Below are 22,603 nucleotides of genomic sequence, written 5' to 3'. Positions count from 1 at the left end.
ATCAGAACTTCATTCCTTTTTAAGAATAACGAATATCCCATTGGATAGCTATTCCACATTTTGTTTATTCATTTATCACTTGGTGGAGACACATGGTTTTACTCAGTTTTGTTTTTAGGGAAATCTTTGAAAGCAGTTTTGCCTTCATCAGAATACACAATACATGTTTATACCCTTTTTCTCTTGAGACAAATTAGTTTATTGTCAAATTTCTAAAGGGAAGTTTTGTAGGATTTGGATCAAAAAAATTAAAATCTGGATTTTATTTTAGAGGGGGTTAAATATTGTTCTTTCATTCAAGCCTAGCTCTTTTATATTTTAACTCTGAAGCTTCTCTGAACCTTTCTAGGGAAAAAGAGGAGCAGCTAACTCGTGTGACTGAAGTTCAGAGGTTGCAGGCCCAGCAGGCAGATGCCGCTCTGGAAGAGTTTAAGCGGCAGGTGGAACTGAACTCAGAGAAAGTCTATGCTGAAATGAAAGAGCAGGTAAGGAGGCTGCCACACCATCCCTTTTGAAAGTCACTCTCTCAGTAGGAAGGTACATTCTCATCTTAAATATGACAGAAACATTTCGCTTTTTAAAAGAGCTGTATCAAAATTAGCCATACAATTGGGTCAGAGATTCAGAATGAGAAAGAGATGTTACCACTTGATTCATCCTTCAAGCAATGCCAGAATGATCATTTAAAAGTCCTCTGTATAAATGTAGTAATGGCAAGCATGTACCTTGCTTTGAAAGGATAGATAAGCCTAAGAGAAAAATCCCATGATTGATCAGTTTCTTTAGAGCAGGGGCTCCAGTTAACCATGTCTGTGTTTCTTCATTTTCTATAAATAGTGTCTTATTGATCAGCTACAGCAAATTATTTTCAACTGGCAGTTGCGAAGAACAAAGGCTGTCTCCAATTCTTATATAAGATGGGTAGTTTTTTTTTTAGTTTTTAAAGAAAATACAAAATTTGTAAAAGAATAAAGGGAATTATTACAAACACCTGGGTACCCATCGCAAAGATGCAATAATTGTTAACGCGGTTTATATAAACTAAAAAATTCATTTTGTTTTCATGTCTAATCACATTATTCTTTCTTCCCTGGAGAAATCCATTATAATTAATTGAGTGTATACAGTCAGCCCTCTGTATCCATGTGTTTTTGTATCCATGGGTTCTGCCTCCACAGACTCAACCAACCACGGATCGAAAATATTTGGAAAAATTTGACAATGCTCCAAAAAGTAAAACTTGAATTTGCCATGTGCAGAGGACTATGTTGAATCCCTGTGATAGAAGTGACATGTAGATGTTGCATTAGGTGTCGGAAGTAATCTAGCAATGATAAATTACACGGGAGGATGTGCACAGGTTGTATGGAAGTACTAGACCATTTTGTATGAGGAACTTGACTATCTGTGGATTTTGGTATCTGGAGGGGGTTCTGGAACCAATTGCCCATGGATACTGGAGATGGCTGCATTATTTCAGTTTATTTTATATGCATACATAATGCCCATAGATAATATGTATGTATATATTATGTATGCATCAATATGTTATAGGCATAAATGTTTTTTTCTTTTTTAAAAAATTAGATAAATATGAACAAATTTTAAGTACTATTTCTGTTTGCCCTTTTATATCTAATATTATGTATCTGTGTGCTAACCATGTGGTTTTAGTGCAATCTTTTTGACACTAAATTTATTTTATCATATGAATATAGTATATTTTATTTATCAGCTCTCCTACTCAAGCATATTTAGTTTATTTTCAGTTTTTCCTGATTATAAAGAACGTTTCAATACTCACTTATGATTTTACACTATAGTTATCTTCCTTAGGAGTCCCAAGCACACACTGGGTGGGAGAAATGTCCCTAAGGAAGGTTTCATGTTTGAATCTGACTGAGGACTGAGCCCTGTGTTATGGGATCCCTAGGGTGTCGCCTTTTTGGCCAGAAACCTCTGTGGCTAGTGGCACCTTTGCCTGAGTTTTGCTCAGACCCACTGGACTCATTCCACCCACTCAGCCTGACATGCTGCTCTTGGCTCATGCTACTGCCTGGATCCGACACCTGCCACGGGTGAGTCAGGCATGGAGCAGCGAGGGGTATGTGAGCAAGCGTGGGGTCTGGCTGCTGTGCAGTCAGGTATGCCACCTGCTGCAGTGGGTGGGCAGCTCCAGTTGCCAGCATGGGTGTCAGCTCTCTGTGAGGCTGTGGCTGGACCAGGTATACTGCAAGCAGCTTCCACAGCTGTCACTGAGGAGCGTAGTGGCACCTGGAAGCTTGGAGATGCCAGGAACCACAGGAACCCAAAGAGGAAGTCATAGCCCTGGCTCGGGAGCGCCCAGGTCTGGGGTTGTAGCTCTTCTGTCCTTCTCTTTGCCTGCAACAAGGCAAGCAAGGAGCATGTTTCAGCCCTGTTTTTGTTGCAGCTCTTTTAGCCCTGCCATTTGACAGGTCCTGAGTTCTCATCCTGCGACTAGGAAAAATGAGGTATGCAGACAAGTGGAGGGTAAGCAAGACAAAGAGGAGCTTTATTGAGCAATAGAACAGCTCAGAGACTCATTGTGGGTAGCTCCTTTCTGCAGCCAGGGTGTCCCAATGAGTGTTCAGCTCCTAGCAGAGAGGAGACCCTGGAGTGGTAAACCTGTCTCTGCAGACAGGTAGTCCCATCATCTCTGCAGCTCTCAGCAGAGAGGAGGCCCTAGAGTTGGTTACTCCTCTCTGTAGGCAGGTCCTCCTCTCATCTCCCCAGCTCTCAGTAGAGAGGAGGCCATGGAGTGGGTTGCTCCTATCTGCAGCTGGTGGTCCCGATGTCTCTGCAGCCCTCAGCAGAGAGTAGGCCCTGGGATGAGTTGCTCCTCTCTGCAGCTGGTTGTCCTGACATCTGCAGCTCTTAGGAGAGAGGAGGCCCTGGAGTTGGTAGCTCCCCTCTGCAGCTGGTTGTCCCCACATCTGCTCTTCTCTGGCTGAGCCTGGGGCTTTTATGGGCCTCAGAGGGGAGGAAGTGCACACTGATTAGTTCATGGGCGGCCATGGGCAGGCCCAGAAAAGGCACCACGAGTTTCCACTCCAGTCTGTGGGACTTGCAGCCAGGCCTCCAGCCTTCAGGCCCTCCCTGGCCTGAAGGTGAGGCCTCACTAGGGACCCATCCCCTTTTGAGCAGGAGCCTGTCTGTCCCCTGCTGCTGTTCATGGTGCCCAGGCTGTAGGTCTCAAGGGTTGCCTGCAGGCCAGCATTGAGCTGCCATCAGCACCCCCTTGGCTTCCTTCCTATGCTCATTGGCAGCCAAAGTCCAGAGGTGGCTGAGGCAGCAGGGGGCTGGCATGTCAGCACTGCCCTGAGTGTGTGCCCACCTGGCTGGCTGTGACAGCACCCAGGCTCAGCCCTAACTTTGCTCCAACATCGGAGTGGGCAGGGACAGCAAGGAGAAGCCAGACAGCGGGAGCAAGCACTTCTGAGCCAGCTAGGGCAGCAGGGACCTTCCCCAGCCGCCAGGAGTACAGAAATGCCTGGATTCACAGCTGTGGTATGGTAGGCTAAAACTGCACCATTCATGTTACATATAATGTAATGCATGTAATATACATGTATGTAATATGCGTGCAGTAAAAAAAAGTGGTGATTCCATTTTATACACAACCAAGGAGTTTTTTTGCTTACAAAAACAATAGGAAAGCATGTTCTTATATATAAGAGCTCACATAATATATACCACATTTTTCTGGAAAAAATTTGTATGAATACATGAACCAATCCAGAAATGAAGCGTAAGACTTCCCACACGTAAGGAAACCATCATATGAAAGGATGAGTAGAGAACCCTGGAGCCCCAAAGAAGTAGAAACAAATTTAAATAATTGTTACAAATCTACTTAAGAATAGAATTCTAATATTAATTGATTTTTTGAAAAGGAAGGTATATGAAACAGAAAATACAAATGTATTAACAACTTGAATTTATATCCCTAGATTACATTAACAAGGATCAAAAGTAGATGAATAGCGAGAGTTGGAGAAGCAAAGTATACTAAAACTGTTTGTCATAAATATGTGAGACTCATAAGATTCTTAAACTTAGGGAACCGTAGGTAAAAATAATTTTGTAATGTTTAAATATGAGCATTAATAAAACTAACAAGTTGCACATTCTCATAGAAATCTTGAAAATATAAAAAGCAAAGCTTGAGAGGAGAGGCTGCCAAAGGAACAGAAGCAGAAATACAACAAAATGTCCAAAATAAGATAGAGTATATAATTGTAATAATAAACATTAATAGGTTAAATTTTTCTAGTAAAATGGTATTGATTAGAAGACTCAAATCCATAAATATACTATTTGTAAAAGTTATAACTAAAATAAAGTTAACACAAAAATTAGAATAAATGGATGATGAAAATACATCACTTATATTCAGAAAAAAAGGAAAGTAGGATTGTAACACTATCATACAAATTAGATCAATACAAGTCGATAAACTGGACAAAGGGATATATTTTTGCATGCTAAAGGCAAGAGTACTCAATCAAAATATGAAAAGATGTTAGGAACACATGGAGAAATGGACATAGATAGTCATGGGATGTTTTCATGTATTTTTCTCCATCTCTGACAGGTCAGTGGGTAAAACCCAAATGGGGTGTAACTAACAAATTATATGACAGCTATATTTTGACTTTTTCTTTTTTAGCATTTTATTTTTTTACTTTTACTTTTGTAGACATATGTTTCCATTTTATTCCAGTAAGTACAGTAGTCCCACCTTATCCAGAGTTTCACTTTCCATGGTTTCAGTTACCTTCCATCAACCACAGTCCAAAAATATTAAACGGAAAATTCCAGAAATAAAGAATTCATAAGGTTTACATTGTGCACTGTTCTTAGTAACATGATGAAATCTCATGCCATCCTGCTCTGTCCTACCCAAGGCATGACTCATCCTTTTATCCAGCATATCCATGCTCTATACCCTACCTGCCCTATACAATACAGCTATATAGCAAAAACCATAGTGCATATAGGTTTTGTTACTATCCAAAGTTCAGACATCCACTGAGGGTCTTAGAACATATAAGGAGGGACTACTGTACCTAGGAGTGGAATAGCTGATCAAGTTTAACATTTTTATTTTTATGTATTATTTATTTTTAAATTTTTTATTTTTTTATTTCAATAGGTTTTTGGGGCACAGGTGGTGCTCAGTTACATGAATAATTTCTTTAGTGGTGATTACTGAGATTTTGGTGCAACCATCACCCTAGCAGTATATACTGTATTCAATGTATAGTCTTTTAACCCTCACCTCCCCCACCCAAAGTCTTCCCCCTGAGTCCCCAAAGTCTATTGTATTATTCTTATGCATTTGTGTCCTCATACCTTAGCTCCCACTTATGAGTAAGAACATATGATGTTTGGTTTTCCATTCATTTAGGATAATGGTCTCCAATAACATCCAGGTTGATGTGAATGCCATTATTTTGTTCCTTCTTATGACCAAGTAGTATTCCATGATGTGTGTGTGTGTGTCTGTGTGTGTGTATATATATATGTGTGTGTATATATATATATGTGTATGTGTATATATATATATGTATGTATGTATATATATCACAATTTCTTTATCCACTCATTGATTTATGGGCATTTGGGCTGGTTCCATATTTTTGCAATTACAAATTGTGCTGCTATAAACATGCGTGTGCAAGTATCTTTTTCATATAATGACTTCTTTTCCTCTGGGTAGACACCTAGAAGTGGGATTGCTGAATCAAACGGTAGATCTACTTTTAGTTCTTTAAGCAATCTCTACAGTGTTTTCCATAGTGGTTGTACTACTTTACATTCCCACCAGTATTTGATATAATTTCAATTTTCTTAAATTTACTGAGACTCGTTTTGTGGCCTATTATGGTCTATCTTGGGGAATGTTCCATGTCCTTCTGAATAGAATGTATATTCTGCAGTTGTTGGGTAGAATGTTCTGTAAATATCTGTTAAGTCCATTTGTTGTAGGGTATAGTTTAAGTTCGTTGTTCTTGTTGACTTTCTGTCTTGATGACCTGTGTAGTGCTGTCAGTGGAATATTAAACTCCCCCACTATTATTGCGTGGCCACCTGTCTCATTTCTTAGGTCTAGTAGTAATTGTTTTATACATTTGGGAGCTCCAGTGTTAGGTGCTTCATATTTAGAATTGTGATATTTTCCTGTTGGACTAGTCCTTTTTCCATTATATGATGTCCCTGTTTGTCTTCTTTAACTGCGGTTGCTTTAAAGTTTGTTTTTTTTTTTTTTTTTTTTTTTTTTTTTTTTTTTTTTTTATTACTAGGATTGACTTTTTTATTGTTTTCATTTTCTCCAATGAACATGCATAATGTTTCTATTCAAAAAACAGAACAATATTTTTCAAATGGTGGTTGCAGATAATATGTAATATGGGCCACATTGATGACATAAGTACTAAGTGTAAATTTTATTTACAACTCTGAGGAACAAAATAAGCTTGGAAGGGAAAATTTAAAAACAAAATGACATGAACAGTAAGATTATGAATGATTAAGGTTTGCCCTCTAATGTGTAAACATTCCATAAGATGGTTATATGTTTTAATCATTTTAGATATTTTAAACATAATTGGAATCCAATCATTCTGCAACACATATATATTAAGACATATGTACCAGAATAGTATCATACCTTCTAGCCTTTAAACAGATTACAGGAGGATCAATGAATCTTAATATATATTAGAAGGCCTTTTTTGATTTGAAGTATTCACAAATAATAAAATAAACCTGGAGATTTAAAACGGAGGTGATTTCCAAAGGAACTTTTTTTTTTGGAACCCACTCTTTTTAGAAACTGTGGTAGTAACCATTGATTAATTATTGGCATCGCTGGAATTTCACAAGTGACAAATTTCACATCTAATCAAGGATGACAGAGTCTCCAAAGACTGGATATACTGCAACTAAAGCAATCAAACACATACAAGTTCTTTTGGATACAGCAAAGACCACAAAAAGACTTTAATGAAATTTCAGTAATCCTTGCTAGGAGAGAAACTCACAAGGCCAGAGAAACTTAACTTCTGAAACTATTGTTCTTCAGAGCATTTGAAGAGCCCATTGTCAGAGAAATTGAAGTGGATCTGGCTTTTGATTTAAAATAAGTTCCTATCATAGAACTGTCTTGTCTTTCTTTTTTTTATTTATTTATTTATTTATTTATTTATTTATTTATTTTTTTTTCTTCTTTTTTTTTTTTCTTTTATTATTATTATTATTATTATTATTATTATTATACTTTAGGTTTTATGGTACATGTGCGCAATGTGCAGGTAAGTTACATATGTATACATGTGCCATGCTGGTGCGCTGTACCCACCAAATCGTCATCTAGCATTAGGTATATCTCCCAATGCTATCCCTCCCCCCTCCCCCCACCCCACAACAGTCCCCAGAGTGTGATGTTCCCCTTCCTGTGTCCATGTGTTCTCATTGTTCAATTCCCACCTATGAGTGAGAATATGCGGTGTTTGGTTTTTTGTTCTTGCGATAGTTTACTGAGAATGATGATTTCCAATTTCATCCATGTCCCTACAAAGGACGTGAACTCATCATTTTTTATGGCTGCATAGTATTCCATGGTGTATATGTGCCACATTTTCTTAATCCAGTCTATCATTGTTGGACATTTGGGTTGGTTCCAAGTCTTTGCTATTGTGAATAATGCCGCAATAAACATACGTGTGCATGTGTCTTTATAGCAGCATGATTTATAGTCCTTTGGGTATATACCCAGTAATGGGATGGCTGGGTCGAATGGAATTTCTAGTTCTAGATCCCTGAGGAATCGCCACACTGACTTCCACAAGGGTTCAACTAGTTTACAGTCCCACCAACAGTGTAAAAGTGTTCCTATTTCTCCACATCCTCTCCAGCACCTGTTGTTTCCTGACTTTTTAATGATTGCCATTCTAACTGGTGTGAGATGGTATCTCATTGTGGTTTTGATTTGCATTTCTCTGATGGCCAGTGATGGTGAGCATTTTTTCATGTGTTTTTTGGCTGCATAAATGTCTTCTTTTGAGAAGTGTCTGTTCATGTCCTTCGCCCACTTTTTGATGGGGTTGTTTGTTTTTTTCCTGTAAATTTGTTGGAGTTCATTGTAGATTCTGGATATTAGCCCTTTGTCAGATGAGTAGGTTGCGAAAATTTTCTCCCATTTTGTAGGTTGCCTGTTCACTCTGATGGTAGTTTCTTTTGCTGTGCAGAAGCTCTTGAGTTTAATTAGATCCCATTTGTCAATTTTGGCTTTTGTTGCCATTGCTTTTGGTGTTTTAGACATGAAGTCCTTGCCCATGCCTATGTCCTGAATGGTAATGCCTAGGTTTTCTTCTAGGGTTTTTATGGTTTTAGGTCTAACATTTAAATCTTTAATCCATCTTGAATTGATTTTTGTATAAGGTGTAAGGAAGGGATCCAGTTTCAGCTTTCTCCATATGGCTAGCCAGTTTTCCCAGCACCATTGATTAAATAGGGAATCCTTTCCCCATTTCTTGTTTTTGTCAGGTTTGTCAAAGATCAGATACTTGTAGATATGTGGCATTATTTCTGACGGCTCTGTTCTGTTCCATTGATCTATATCTCTGTTTTGGTACCAGTACCATGCTGTTTTGGTTACTGTAGCCTTGTAGTATAGTTTGAAGTCAGGTAGTGTGATGCCTCCAGCTTTGTTCTTTTGGCTTAGGATTGACTTGGCGATGCGGGCTCTTTTTTGGTTCCATATGAACTTTAAAGTAGTTTTTTCCAATTCTGTGAAGAAAGTCATTGGTAGCTTGATGGGGATGGCATTGAATCTGTAAATTACCTTGGGAAGGATGGCCATTTTCATGATATTGATTCTTCCTACCCATGAGCATGGAATGTTCTTCCATTTGTTTGTATCCTCTTTTATTTCCTTGAGCAGTGGTTTGTAGTTCTCCTTGAAGAGGTCTTTCACATCCCTTGTAAGTTGGATTCCTAGGTATTTTATTCTCTTTGAAGCAATTGTGAATGGGAGTTCACTCATGATTTGGCTCTCTGTTTGTCTGTTATTGATGTATAAGAATGCTTGTGATTTTTGCACATTGATTTTGTATCCTGAGACTTTGCTGAAGTTGCTTATCAGCTTAAGGAGATTTTGGGCTGAGACAATGGGGTTTTCTAGATATACAATCATGTCATCTGCAAACAGGGACAATTTGACTTCCTCTTTTCCTAATTGAATACCCTTGATTTCCTTCTCCTGCCTAATTGCCCTGGCCAGAACTTCCAACACTATGTTGAATAGAAGTGGTGAGAGAGGGCATCCCTGTCTTGTGCCAGTTTTCAAAGGGAATGCTTCCAGTTTTTGCCCATTCAGTATGATATTGGCTGTGGGTTTGTCATAAATAGCTCTTATTATTTTGAGATACGTCCCATCAATTCCTAATTTATTGAGAGTTTTTAGCATGAAGGGTTGTTGAATTTTGTCAAAGGCCTTTTCTGCATCTATTGAGATAATCATGTGGTTTTTGTCTTTCGTTCTGTTTATATGCTGGATTACGTTTATGGATTTGCGTATATTGAACCAGCCTTGCATCCCAGGGATGAAGCCCACTTGATCATGGTGGATAAGCTTTTTGATGTGCTGCTGGATTCTGTTTGCCAGTATTTTATTGAGGATTTTTGCATCAATGTTCATCAAGGATATTGGTCTAAAATTCTCTTTTTTTGTTGTGTCTCTGCCAGGCTTTGGTATCAGGATGATGCTGGCCTCATAAAATGAGTTAGGGAGGATTCCCTCTTTTTCTATTGATTGGAATAGTTTCAGAAGGAATGGTACCAGCTCCTCCTTGTACCTCTGGTAGAATTCGGCTGTGAATCCATCTGGACCTGGACTTTTTTTGGTTGGTAAGCTATTGATTATTGCCACAATTTCAGCTCCTGTTATTGGTCTATTCAGAGATTCAACTTCTTCCTGGTTTAGTCTTGGGAGGGTGTATGTGTTGAGGAATTTATCCATTTCTTCTAGATTTTCTAGTTTATTTGCATAGAGGTGTTTGTAATATTCTCTGATGGTAGTTTGTATTTCTGTGGGATCGGTGGTGATATCCCCTTTATCATTTTTTATTGCATCTATTTGATTCTTCTCTCTTTTTTTCTTTATTAATCTTGCTAGCGGTCTATCAATTTTGTTGATCCTTTCAAAAAACCAGCTCCTGGATTCATTTATTTTTTGAAGGGTTTTTTGTGTCTCTATTTCCTTCAGTTCTGCTCTGATTTTAGTTATTTCTTGCCTTCTGCTAGCTTTTGAATGTGTTTGCTCTTGCTTTTCTAGTTCTTTTAATTGTGATGTTAGGGTGTCAATTTTGGATCTTTCCTGCTTTCTCTTGTGGGCATTTAGTGCTATAAATTTCCCTCTACACACTGCTTTGAATGCATCCCAGAGATTCTGGTATGTTGTGTCTTGGTTCTCGTTGGTTTCAAAGAACATCTTTATTTCTGCCTTCATTTCGTTATGTACCCAGTAGTCATTCAGGAGCAGGTTGTTCAGTTTCCACGTAGTTGAGCGGTTTTGAGTGAGATTCTTAATCCTGAGTTCTAGCTTGATTGCACTGTGATCTGAGAGACAGTTTGTTACAATTTCTGTTCTTTTACATTTATTGAGGAGAGCTTTACTTCCAAGTATATGGTCAATTTTGGAATAGGTGTGGTGTGGTGCCGAAAAAAATGTATATTCTGTTGATTTGGGGTGGAGAGTTCTGTAGATGTCTATTAGGTCCGCTTGGTGCAGAGCTGAGTTCAATTCCTGGGTATCCTTGTTGACTTTCTGTCTCGTTGATCTGTCTAATGTTGATAGTGGAGTGTTAAAGTCTCCCATTATTAATGTGTGGGAGTCTAAGTCTCTTTGTAGGTCACTCAGGACTTGCTTTATGAATCTGGGTGCTCCTGTATTGGGTGCATATATATTTAGGATAGTTAGCTCTTCTTGTTGAATTAATCCCTTTACCATTATGTAATGGCCTTCTTTGTCTCTTTTGATCTTTGTTGGTTTAAAGTCTGTTTTATCAGAGACTAGGATTGCAACCCCTGCCTTTTTTTGTTTTCCATTTGCTTGGTAGATCTTCCTCCATCCTTTTATTTTGAGCCTATGTGTGTCTCTGCACGTGAGATGGGTTTCCTGAATACAGCACACTGATGGGTCTTGAGTCTTTATCCAGTTTGCCAGTCTGTGTCTTTTAATTGGAGCATTTAGTCCATTTACATTTAAAGTTAATATTGTTATGTGTGAATTTGATCCTGTCATTATGATGTTAGCTGGATATTTTGCTCGTTAGTTGATGCAGTCTCTTCCTAGTCTCGATGTTCTTTACATTTCGGTATGATTTTGCAGTGGCTGGTACCGGTTGTGCCTTTCCATGTTTAGCGCTTCCTTCAGGAGCTCTTTTAGGGCAGGCCTGGTGGTGACAAAATCTCTCAGCATTTGCTTGTCTGTAAAGTATTTTATTTCTCCTTCACTTATGAAGCTTAGTTTGGCAGGATATGAAATTCTGGGTTGAAAATTCTTTTCTTTAAGAATGTTGAATATTGGCCCCCACTCTCTTCTGGCTTGTAGGGTTTCTGCCGAGAGATCCGCTGTTAGTCTGATGGGCTTCCCTTTGATGGTAACCCGACCTTTCTCTCTGGCTGCCCTTAACATTTTTTCCTTCATTTCAACTTTGGTGAATCTGACAATTATGTGTCTTGGAGTTGCTCTTCTCGAGGAGTATCTTTGTGGCGTTCTCTGTATTTCCTGAATCTGAATGTTGGCCTGCCTTGCTAGATTGGGGAAGTTCTCCTGGATAATATCCTGCAGAGTGTTTTCCAACTTGTTTCCATTCTCCCTGTCACTTTCAGGTACACCAATCAGACGTAGATTTGGTCTTTTCACATAGTCCCACATTTCTTGGAGGCTTTGCTCGTTTCTTTTTATTCTTTTTTCTCTAAACTTCCCTTCTCGCTTCATTTCATTCATTTCATCTTCCAGGGCTGATACCCTTTCTTCCATTTGATCGCATCGGCTCCTGAGGCTTCTGCATTCTTCACGTAGTTCTCGAGCCTTGGTTTTCAGCTCCATCAGCTCCTTTAAGCACTTCTCTGTATTGGTTATTCTAGTTATACATTCTTCTAAATTTTTTTCAAAGTTTTCAACTTCTTTGCCTTTGGTTTGAATATCCTCCCGTAGCTCGGAGTAATTTGATCGTCTGAAGCCTTCTTCTCTCAGCTCGTCAAAGTCATTCTCCGTCCAGCTTTGTTCCGTTGCTGGTGAGGAACTGCGTTCCTTTGGAGGAGGAGAGGTACTCTGGTTTTTAGAGTTTCCAGTTTTTCTGCTCTGTTTTTTCCCCATCTTTGTGGTTTTATCTACTTTTGGTCTTTGATGATGGTGATGTACAGATGGGTTTTTGGTGTGGATGTCCTTTCTGTTAGTTTTCCTTCTAACAGACAGAACCCTCAGCTGCAGGTCTGTTGGAGTACCTGGCCGGTCGTGTGAGGTGTCAGTCTGCCCCTGCTGGGGGGTGCCTCCCAGTTAGGCTGCTCAGGGGTCAGGGGTCAGGGACCCACTTGAGGAGGCAGTCAGCCCGTTCTCAGATCTCCAGCTGCGTGCTGGGAGAACCACTGCTCTCCTCACAGCTGTCAGACAGGGACATTTAAGTCTGCAGAGGTTACTGCTGTCTTTTTGTTTGTCTGTGTCCTGCCCCCAGAGGTGGAGCCTACAGAGGCAGGCAGGCCTCCCTGAGCTGTGGTGGGCTCCACCCAGTTCAAGCTTCCAGGCTGCTTTGTTTACCTAAGCGAGCCTGGGCAATGGCGGGCGCCCCTCCCCCAGCCTCGCTGCGGACTTGCTGTTTGATCTCAGACTGCTGTGCTAGCAATCAGCGAGACTCCGTGGGCGTAGGACCCTCTGAGCCAGGTGCGGGCTATACTCTCCTGGTGCCCCGTTTCCTAAGCCCGTCGGAAAAGCACAGTATTCGGGTGGGAGTGGCCCGATTTTCCAGGTGCCGTCTGTCACCCCTGGAAGGGGAACTCCCTGACCCCTTGCGCTTCCCGAGTGAGGCAATGCCTCGCCCCTGCTTCGGCTGGCGCACGGTGCGCTCACCCACTGACCTGCGCCCACTGTCTGGCACTCCCTAGTGAGATGAACACGGTACCTCTGATGGAAATGCAGAAATCACCCGTCTTCTGCGTGGCTCGCGCTGGGAGCTGTAGACCGGAGCTGTTCCTATTCGGCCATCTTGGCTCCTCCCACTTAAAGTTTGTTTTGTCTGATATAAGAATAGCTACTCCTGCTCACTTTTGGTGTTTATTTACGTGGAATATCTTTTTCTACCCCTTTACTGTAAGTTTATGTGAGTCCTTATGTGTTAGGTGAGTCTACTGACGACAGCAGAAATTTGATTGGTGAATTCTTATCGATTCTGCCATTCTGTATCTTTTAGGAGGAGCATTTAGGCCATTTACATTCAATGTTAGTATTGAGATGTGAGATATTATTCTATTCATCGTGCTATTTGTTGCCTGAATACCTACTGTTTTTTTTTTTCATTATGTTATTGTTATATAGGTCCTGTGAGATTTATGCTTTGGTGTATTTAGAGGATTTGTTTGAAGATTTAGAGCTCCTTTTAGCAGTTCATGTAGTGGTGGCTTTGTAGTGGTGAATTCTGTCTGCATTTGTTTTCTGGAAAAGACTATATCTTTCCTTCATTTATAAAGCTTAGTTTTGCTGGATACAAAATTCTTGGCTAATAATTGTTTTGTTTAAGGAAACCAAAAGTATGACCCCACTCCTTTCTAGCTTTTAGGGTTTCTGCCAAGAAGTCTGCTGTTAATTTGATAGGTTTACCTTTCTAGGCTACCTGATGCTTTTGGCTCACAGCCCTTAAGATTCTTTCCTTTGTCTTGACTTTAGATAACCTGATGACTATGTGCCTAGGTGATGATCTTTTTGTGATGAATTTCCCACGTGTTCTTTGTGCTTCTTGTATTTGCATGTCTAGGTCTCTAGCAAGGCTGGGGAAGTTTTCCTCAATTATTCCCTCAAATATGTTTTCCAAACTTTTAGATTTCTCATCTTCCTCAGGAACACCAATTATTCTTAGGTTTGGATGTTTAACTTAGTCCCAAACTTCTAGGAGGCTTTGTTCATTTTTAAAAAATCTGTTTTTTTTCATCTTTGATGGATTGGGTTAATTTGAAAGCCTTGTCTTCGAGCTCTGTGGTTCTTTTTTTTGGCTTGTTCAATTCTATTACTGAGATTTTCCAGTGCATTTTGCATTTCTCTGAGTGTGTCCTTGATTTCCAGACATTATGATTGTTTTTTATGTATGCTGTCTATTTCACTGAAGAACTCTTCTTTTGTATTCTGTATTATGTTTTTGATTTCTTTATGTTGGGCCTCACCTTTCTCTGATGCCTCCTTGATTTGCTTAATAATTGACCTTCTGAATTCTTTTTCTGGCAATTCAGAGATTTCATCTTGGCTTGGATCCATTGCTGGTGAGCTGGTATGATCTCTCGGAGGTGTTGAAGAACCTTGTTTTGTCATATTACCAGAATTTTTTTTCTGGTTCCTTCTTATTTGGGTAGACTGTCAGAGGGAAGATCTGGGGTTTGCTGCTGTTCAGATTCTTTTATCCCATGGGGTGCTCCCTTGATGTGGTGTTCTCCCCCTTCCCCTAGGAATGAGGCTTCCTAAGAGCGGAGCTGTAGTGATTGTTTTTGTTTTTCTGGGTCTAGCCACCCAGTGGAGCTACCAGGCTGTGGGCTGGTACTGGGGAGTGTCTGCAAAGAGTCCTGTGATGTGATCTGTCTTTACGTCTTGTAGCGTGGATACCAGTTCCTGCTCTGATGGAAATAGCAGGGGAGTGAAGTGGACTCTGTGAGGGTTCTTGGTTGTGTTTTGGTTTAGTGCGCTGGTTTTGTGTTGTTTGGCCTCCAGCCGAGAGGTGGCACTTCAAGAGTGCATCAGCTGTGGTCCTATAGGGAGGATACAAACTTGCCCTAGGGACTCAGGCTTAAGTATTCAGTTTTCTCAGGCAGCGGGCAGGGCCATAGAGCTCACAAAAGAATATGATTTTTGTCTTCTGATACCAGGGTAGGCAGAGAAAGACCACCGGGTGGGGGCGGCAATAGGCACGTCGGAGCTCAGCCTCTCCTTGTGTGGGGCTGGCTGTTACTGCTGTGGGGGATGGGACTGTGGTTCCCAGTCGAGTGGAGTTATATTTCCAGGGGGATTATGGCTGCCTCTCCTGAGCCATACAGGTCACCAGGGAAGTAGGGGAAGGCCAGCAGTCACAGGCCTCACCCTGCTCCCACACAGCCCTCAGTCCTAAAGGCCTGTCTAACTTCCACTGTGCCCTTCCAACAGCATGGAGTCTATTTCCAGGCAGCTGGCAATCAGGGCTGAGAACTTGCCCCAGACCACGAGCCTCCCATTGAGAAAGCAAGCAGACTCTCAGTTTTTTGTTGTCTCAGGGAGCCTGCAGCAGTGATCCAGTTCTTTCACAGGGTCTGTGGATTCTCTCAGCTTTCCTGCTATGTTCCTGCAGTAGTTCTTGGAGCCAGAGTTCACGATGTGAATCTCCATACACTGCTCTGGCCATCGGAGAGGAGCTGCAAGCTAGTCCTGCCTCCTGTCTGCCATCTTAATCTGTATTTCAACTTTCTACCATTTGACACAACATATTAAATCTCTGTTCTCATAAAACAGTTAAAAGACTTAGTAGACTGTATGGGAACCCTCAGTATATTTCTAAAACTTAACATGTCTGAGAACACATATTTCTTACCACAATGCAATAAAACTGGAAATTAAATTTCAGTTAAGATTGCTATATTGGACTTCACCAAAACTAAAAACTTTTGCTCTTTGAAAGACATAATTAAAAAAACAAAAACAAGGCAAACCAGAAAATGGAAGACAAGGCTTACAATACATGTATTTCAAAGAATTTGCATCTAAAATATAAAAGAAATCTTACAACTGAATAATAAAAAGACAATACAATTAAAAACAAGCAAAAGATTTGAACAGACACTTCACAGAAGAAGATATACAAATGACTAATAACCACATGAAGAGAAAAGATGCTCAATATCATCATTCGTCAAGGAAATGCAAATTAAAAACCAAAATGAGATGCCACTACACGTTCGTTAGAATGACTAAGATGATAAAGACTGGTTGACAATACCAAGTGCTGACAAAGTTGTGGTGCAATTGAAGCTCTTATACACTGCTGATGGGTACATAAAATAGTATAGTCACATTAGAAAACTGCCAATATTCTTAAAATGCTAAATACACAATGGCCATTTGTCATTCATTCCATTCCTGTGTATTTAACAAAGAGAAATAAAGACATGTCTAGACAAAGACTATTGCACAAATACTGACAGCAGATTTGTTCATAAAAGCTCAAAACTTGGGCAACCAAAATATTCCTCAAAAGGTGAAAAGATAAATGAAATGTGGTATGTACAATTAAATATTACTCAGCAGTGAAAAGGAATGAATTATTGATGCAACAGCGTGGATGGATCTCAAAATGCTGCTGAATGAAAGAATATGCAAGCAGAAGAGTATACACTGAGTGTTTTGTAATCTCTGAGTCCTGTTAGAATTCCCAGTTCTTTTCAGTGAGAAAGTCTTGTCTCCTCTTCTGTGGGTGGATTCCAGTTTCAGTTGTTTCAAAGCCTTTGCTGTGCTCCTTTGGATCTGTTTGTACTTGTGCCACTCATGGGGTAAGTCTGAGAGTTGGGTGATGATTTAAATCACCCCGCCCAATGACTGCAGGCACTCATGGAACATTCTCCAGGATAGCCATATGCTTAGATACAAGACAAATCTCAAATTTAAAAGGATGGAAATACGAAGTATGTTCTTTGGCCTCAACAATAATAAATTAGAAGTAAACAACAAAAGAAAATCTGGGAAATCCTCACGTATTTGGAAAGTAAATAACCCACTTTTAAATAGCTAGTGGGTCAAAGAAGGTATTACAAGGGAAATTAGAAAATATCTTAAGCTGAATGGAAACAAAAATATGGCATATCAGGATTTATGGAATGCAGCTAAAGCAGTGCTTAGAGAAAGATTTATAGCTTTAAACACCTATATCCAAAAATAAAGTTCTCAAATCAGTAACCTAAACTTCACCTGATGAAACCAGAAAAAGAAAAGCAAAGCAAGCTTCTAAGCAAGTGGAAGAAAGGGGGGAAAAAAAAAGATTAGAGCAGAAAGCTGAGATTTAAAAACATAAAAACATGGAAAATTAATGAAGCCAAGTACTGGTTCTTTGAAAAGATCAACAAAATTGACAAACTTTAGTGTGATTGACAAGCCATAAAAACGAGGAGTTAGAAATTGCCAAAGTTAGGAGTCAAAGGATGGGATACCACTATTGATTTTCTAGAAAATGAAAGGATTATAAAGTGATATTACTAAAAACTTTGTATACCAACAATTTGTACAACATAGATAAATGGACAAATTTCTAGAGAAATACAAATGAACAAAACTGTCCCAAGAATAGAAAATCTGAATTGAAATATAATAAGAAATTTAATTGCCAATTAAAAATATTCTCACAAAGAAAAGTCTAAGACAAATGGCTTCACTGGTGAATTACATCAACTATTTAAAGAAGAAATAATTTTAATTCTTTGAAAACTCTTTCAGAATATTGAGGAAGAAGGAATACTTCTCAGTTAATTCTGTGAGGCCAGTATAATTCTGATATCAAAGCCAGACAAATATTTCACTAGTAAACTATAGATTGATACCTGTCATGAACATAGTCACAAAAGCCCTTCATGAGATTTTGGTAAACGGAATCTAGCAACATATACAGACAATTATACACCATGACCAAGCGGGATTTATTGCAGGAATCCAAGATTGTTTTAACATTAGGAAATCAATTAATGTTACCTATCATATTAATAGAATAAAGGAAAAAAATCACATGATTGTCTTGATAAAGGCTGAAAAAGCATTTGAAAAATTCAAGCACCATTTATGATTTTAAAAATTCTTGGCAAGTTAGGACTAGAAGCAAATTTACTCAACCTAATAAAGGACATCTATGAAAACTCCACAGCTAATAAAATTAATGTTGAAAGATTTAATTCTTTTCCTCCTAAGAACAAGGCAAAGATGTCTGCTTTTGCCACTTTTATTCAACATTGTATTGGAAGTTCTAGCCAGTGCACCAAGGCAAAATAATAATAATAATAATAATAATAATAATAATAATAATAATAATAATGGTAATGTATCCAGAATGGAAAGAAAGAAGTACAAATGTATCAGATATGATGATCCTGTATAGTGAAAATCCCACAAAATCTATTAAAGATATACTAGAACTAATACATGATTTAAACAAGCTTACAGGATAAAATATGTAAAAATTACACTTTTGTATACTAGCAGTGAAATATTTGAAAATGAAATTAAGAAAGCCATTTAATTCATAATAACATTGAGAAGAATAAAATATTTACAAGTAAACAAATAAAATAAATTGAAGACTTAAGCATTAAAAACAAAATATTCCTGAGAGAAATGTTAAAAAGATCTAAGTAAGTGGAGAGCTATTCTTTGTTTATGGATTAGAAAGCTCAGTATTGTCAAGATGGTAATTCTCCCATAATTGACCTATAAATTCAATGCAATTTCTTTAAAAATTCCAATGTCATTTTTGGTAGAAATTGACAATAAGAAATCTTTATTTTCACTAGTAAAGTTAAAAAAATTAAAACAGCAATAAGCTATTTTCCACCTAACACATAGATAGAAATTCATGAAGGCCTAAGGAAACAGGTAGTGACATGCATTTCTGCTGGGCATGTAAAGTTGTGTAACCTTTTTGAAGGATCATTTTAACGCAGTGTCTCGATTTACCTGTTGATTCTATTTCTAAGACTATTTTTTTAAAAATACAGTGTGTGAGATGTGTGCTGACGGATGTTTATTGTGATGTTATTTATTAATGAGGAAAAATTAGAAAATGTCAAAAAATTGGAGAGAATGGAGAAATGATTAATTTTTTTACGTTAAAAAAAGAATCTCATATTTCTGTGGGAGAATTGAAAGCCCCGGAGATAATATAATCTCAGAAACCTTAAGAACCCTATCCAGACAAAATGAGGCTGTTACCAGATAAGGATAGCCAGGGATGAAAGATCCTATTTGTGGAATTGGTTCCAGAACTACCCTTTTAATTGGTACACTCCTCATATCATCTCTGACTGTTTTGTTGAATGCCTGGCTCATTGTCTGTATTCGATCTTACTTCTTCAATTCTGCTGGGCCTACTTGTCTCCTTCTTCTTTACCTAAGAGTTCATGTGTTTCTGTCTTCTTGGTATTACATTGCTGTGGACTGGTTAAATGATCCAATGAGAACCCAATTTGGCACATGCCTCTAGGATGCCCCCAAATTCCCCCCACATACCTGATTCCTATGTCCCATCTTTCTGAGCAGCCCTCACCAGGCCTGATCTGTCTGTCTAGTGTGCTAGATTCAGACTCCTCGAAAACTAATAGTAACAGCAACCCATGAAAAGGAAATGATTTTGGTTGTCTTCTGTTGAAGAAATGTTCTTCAGTGGTTTCAATTATATGTAGTTTTGCCAAGTGCAGTTGGGTTTCTGAAATAAAGAAAGCACCTTTGGTGTGAGTGTAGTAATAAGGGACCCCATTTAGAACATAATCCTTAAAGCTAGGCTCATTCGCAAATCAAGTAATTCTTACATGGCAAATTTGAACAAATGTTAAAATATTAAAATATATATGTCAAACATGGTAAATTGTGTCTTTGATTACAGATTCTCAGTTGATTAAAAAAATGAATCTGATATAACTCAAATTCTAAAAGAGATCAATCAACAGATTCATTATTTGGAGAATCAGAATGTGTTTAGATTTTTCCATAGTCCATATTTTTAAGTCTTCCTTTTCTGTTCTTGTTTTGAACTGCTTTTCTCTTCTTACAGAAGTATTTTGTGTAAAAGCCAGCAGAGCTGTAGGGCATCTTTTTCCGTTTGGAAACTGCTGCAGATTGCAGACAGTGGGATTTTGAATTAAAAAATAAAAGCTTTGAGTTTGTTTTAGAAAGAGAATTGCTGTTTCAAAAATGGGGCCCATGAGACAAAATGTAACAGACTTAAACTTTTTAAAAAATTGCTGCACACTCTTTCTTTCTCTTTGAAGAACATTTATCTCATTTAATATTGCTTAAATAATCTAATTTATACTGAAATGGTGAAATTTATTATAAGTTTAGCTCTCAGCTACTAATTGTGTAAAAGGTACATATTTTAATTGTGAAAATGCATTATCGTTAGAATTATTTCTATGTGTATATATATAATCATATTTTTCAAAGAAATAGTGTTCTATATTTACCTATTCTCTGTGAAACACATAAATGACTGAAAAAGACAGCTATGTTCTCTGAAGTATTGGCAGCAATTCTATTAAAGTAAATCTTTTAAATCTTGTATACCAACAATATGAATGTCAGCTAACTAGTTCCTCCTGGGGCTTCCACTAGCCACTTGACTTCCGTAATTTATTTTTCTCCTCTTGAAAATACATCCTTATTAAATGCTATTTGCTGCTAAATATCTGGCTTTAAATTCTACTCCTTTTCTTTTTAACAGTCATTAGATATATGATGCTAACTTTATACCTGGAAAACCCACTGGTTTGTCATGAAAACAAAGTTCTGAAAAGCGCTGCTGTTGATGAGTGAGGTTTATCCTGGCTTCTAGCACAGTTGAAGCTGGCTAGTCAATTCCTTGCATTCTTAGAGATTTTTAAGTTTTAGTGCATCATCCTATTATTGCTATTGAATTAATGAAAAGAATTCTCAACTTACAAGGAAGCAAGAATGCTATCTGGATATGTTTGTGTCATTATGTGTCTGGTAAGAAATAGACTTAAAGAACAAAACCAATCATCATACAAACCATTCATTATGACTTGGACCTTTGTCTTATTGTCCTTTTAGGCTTGTATTAGCTCATGTAATTTTAAGTAAGCGTTTTAAGACTACTTTTATGATAATAAGAGACCCAATATAAATAGAAGCATTTTCTCTCGGTTAATTATTGATGATAATGGAGAAATGTCTCTATTAAATATTGTCTTTAAATAAGATTAGGTGGCAGAGATAAAATTTTAGAATACCTTTAAATGTTTAAATAGATGCTATTATGATAATTAATGAATTCTAAATGACAGCTTCTAAAGAATATGTATAAGTATTTCGCTTTGAAAACAAAAAATAAACAAAACACTTAAAAGAAAACTTGTATCTTTAAGTGCTTAATTGGATAGTAAGTGAAGCTTTTTCCTACTAATATTCATCAGTGACTAATCTCTTTTGCAGAAAGAAAATAAGCAAAATAATCATCTACTGAGAATGTCAGGCTAGAAAACATGTCATTATGTCTCTACTTGGCTGATTTGTGAAAATAGTAACATTGTTATTTTTTAATACAGGGACTGTTTTATTGACTTACTGGCCAGTCAAAGGATTCAACAGATTGGATTTTTTCTTTCATTTATTCATAAAAAAATTATGAATACCTGCTCTCTACTAGCCACTGTTGTAGATTCTGGGAATACACAGATTATTTATAGGCATGTTTGTGGCTTGTGTGATAGACCAATGCATAAAGGTGTATGATTATAATAGATGGTGTAACTAGTGGAGTTCACAGGTCATTAAGAGAGCACGGAGGAGAGTCATCTAAGGTAGCCCAATGAGTTATGCATTTATCTGCATTGTGACGTCTTTGTGTGACTATGAGTTTCTTAAAATGTTTACTTGTTAAAATGTTATTGGTAATGAACTTAGGTCACTAAATATAAATAAATATACAAGTAAATTTTGTATACAAATATACAAACACATTTTACAAATACATTTTATTCCTACCTACCAGCACAAATACAAAATAAAACTTGAAGAAGATGCCATTTATAATAATATCAAAAAGCATAACTTACTCAAGAATAAATCTAACAAAAGATGCACAAGGTCTCTGTTCTGAAACTAGAAAGTGTTGTTGAGAGAAACTAAAGAAGACCTGAATAAGTTGAGGGATATATCATGTGTATGGATTTGAAGTCTCCATGTTATAAAAATGGCAGTTCTCAAATCTATAGAGTCACCATAATTATAAAAATCAAAATCTTAAAAATAAAAAAATTTTAAAAAAATCAAAATCTTAACAGTGCCATTTTAGGGGAACAGAAGGGGACTCTGAAGCTGATTTCAAGATGTATATGAAATGCAAAGTGAAGGCAATCTTGAAGAAGAATGCAATTGGAGAACTTATATTATCAGATATTGAGGATACTGTTAAACCATGGTAATTAATAGAGTGTGATATTGGCACAAGATGACCAGTGGAACAGAAGAAAGAGACCAAAAACACCCACACCTATATGATCAGTCTGATTCATGTCAAAAGGAGCTAGAGCAGTGCAATGGGGGAAAAAATGACCAATTCAATAAATGGTGCAG

At 37.9% G+C, this 22,603-nt stretch overlaps 1 protein-coding gene across 40 annotated transcripts in view; it reads left to right on the top strand.

Moving 5' to 3' along the window:
- CEP112 (centrosomal protein 112) overlaps positions 1-22,603 on the top strand; it is a 598,860-nt gene that overhangs the window by 238,526 nt on the left and 337,731 nt on the right. For all 40 annotated transcript variants that reach the window (XM_054456162.2, XM_063656440.1, XM_063656450.1 and 37 more), the window contains one exon: positions 350-485. In XM_054456162.2, the coding sequence (XP_054312137.1) occupies positions 350-485 (136 nt within the window). The remainder of the gene's footprint in view (positions 1-349; positions 486-22,603) is intronic.

This window comes from Pongo pygmaeus, chromosome 19 (genome assembly GCF_028885625.2).
Source record: "Pongo pygmaeus isolate AG05252 chromosome 19, NHGRI_mPonPyg2-v2.0_pri, whole genome shotgun sequence".
Lineage (NCBI taxonomy): Eukaryota > Metazoa > Chordata > Mammalia > Primates > Hominidae > Pongo > Pongo pygmaeus.
Note: the sequence above shows the minus strand (reverse complement) of the source record. Positions and strands in the feature narration are given on the sequence as shown.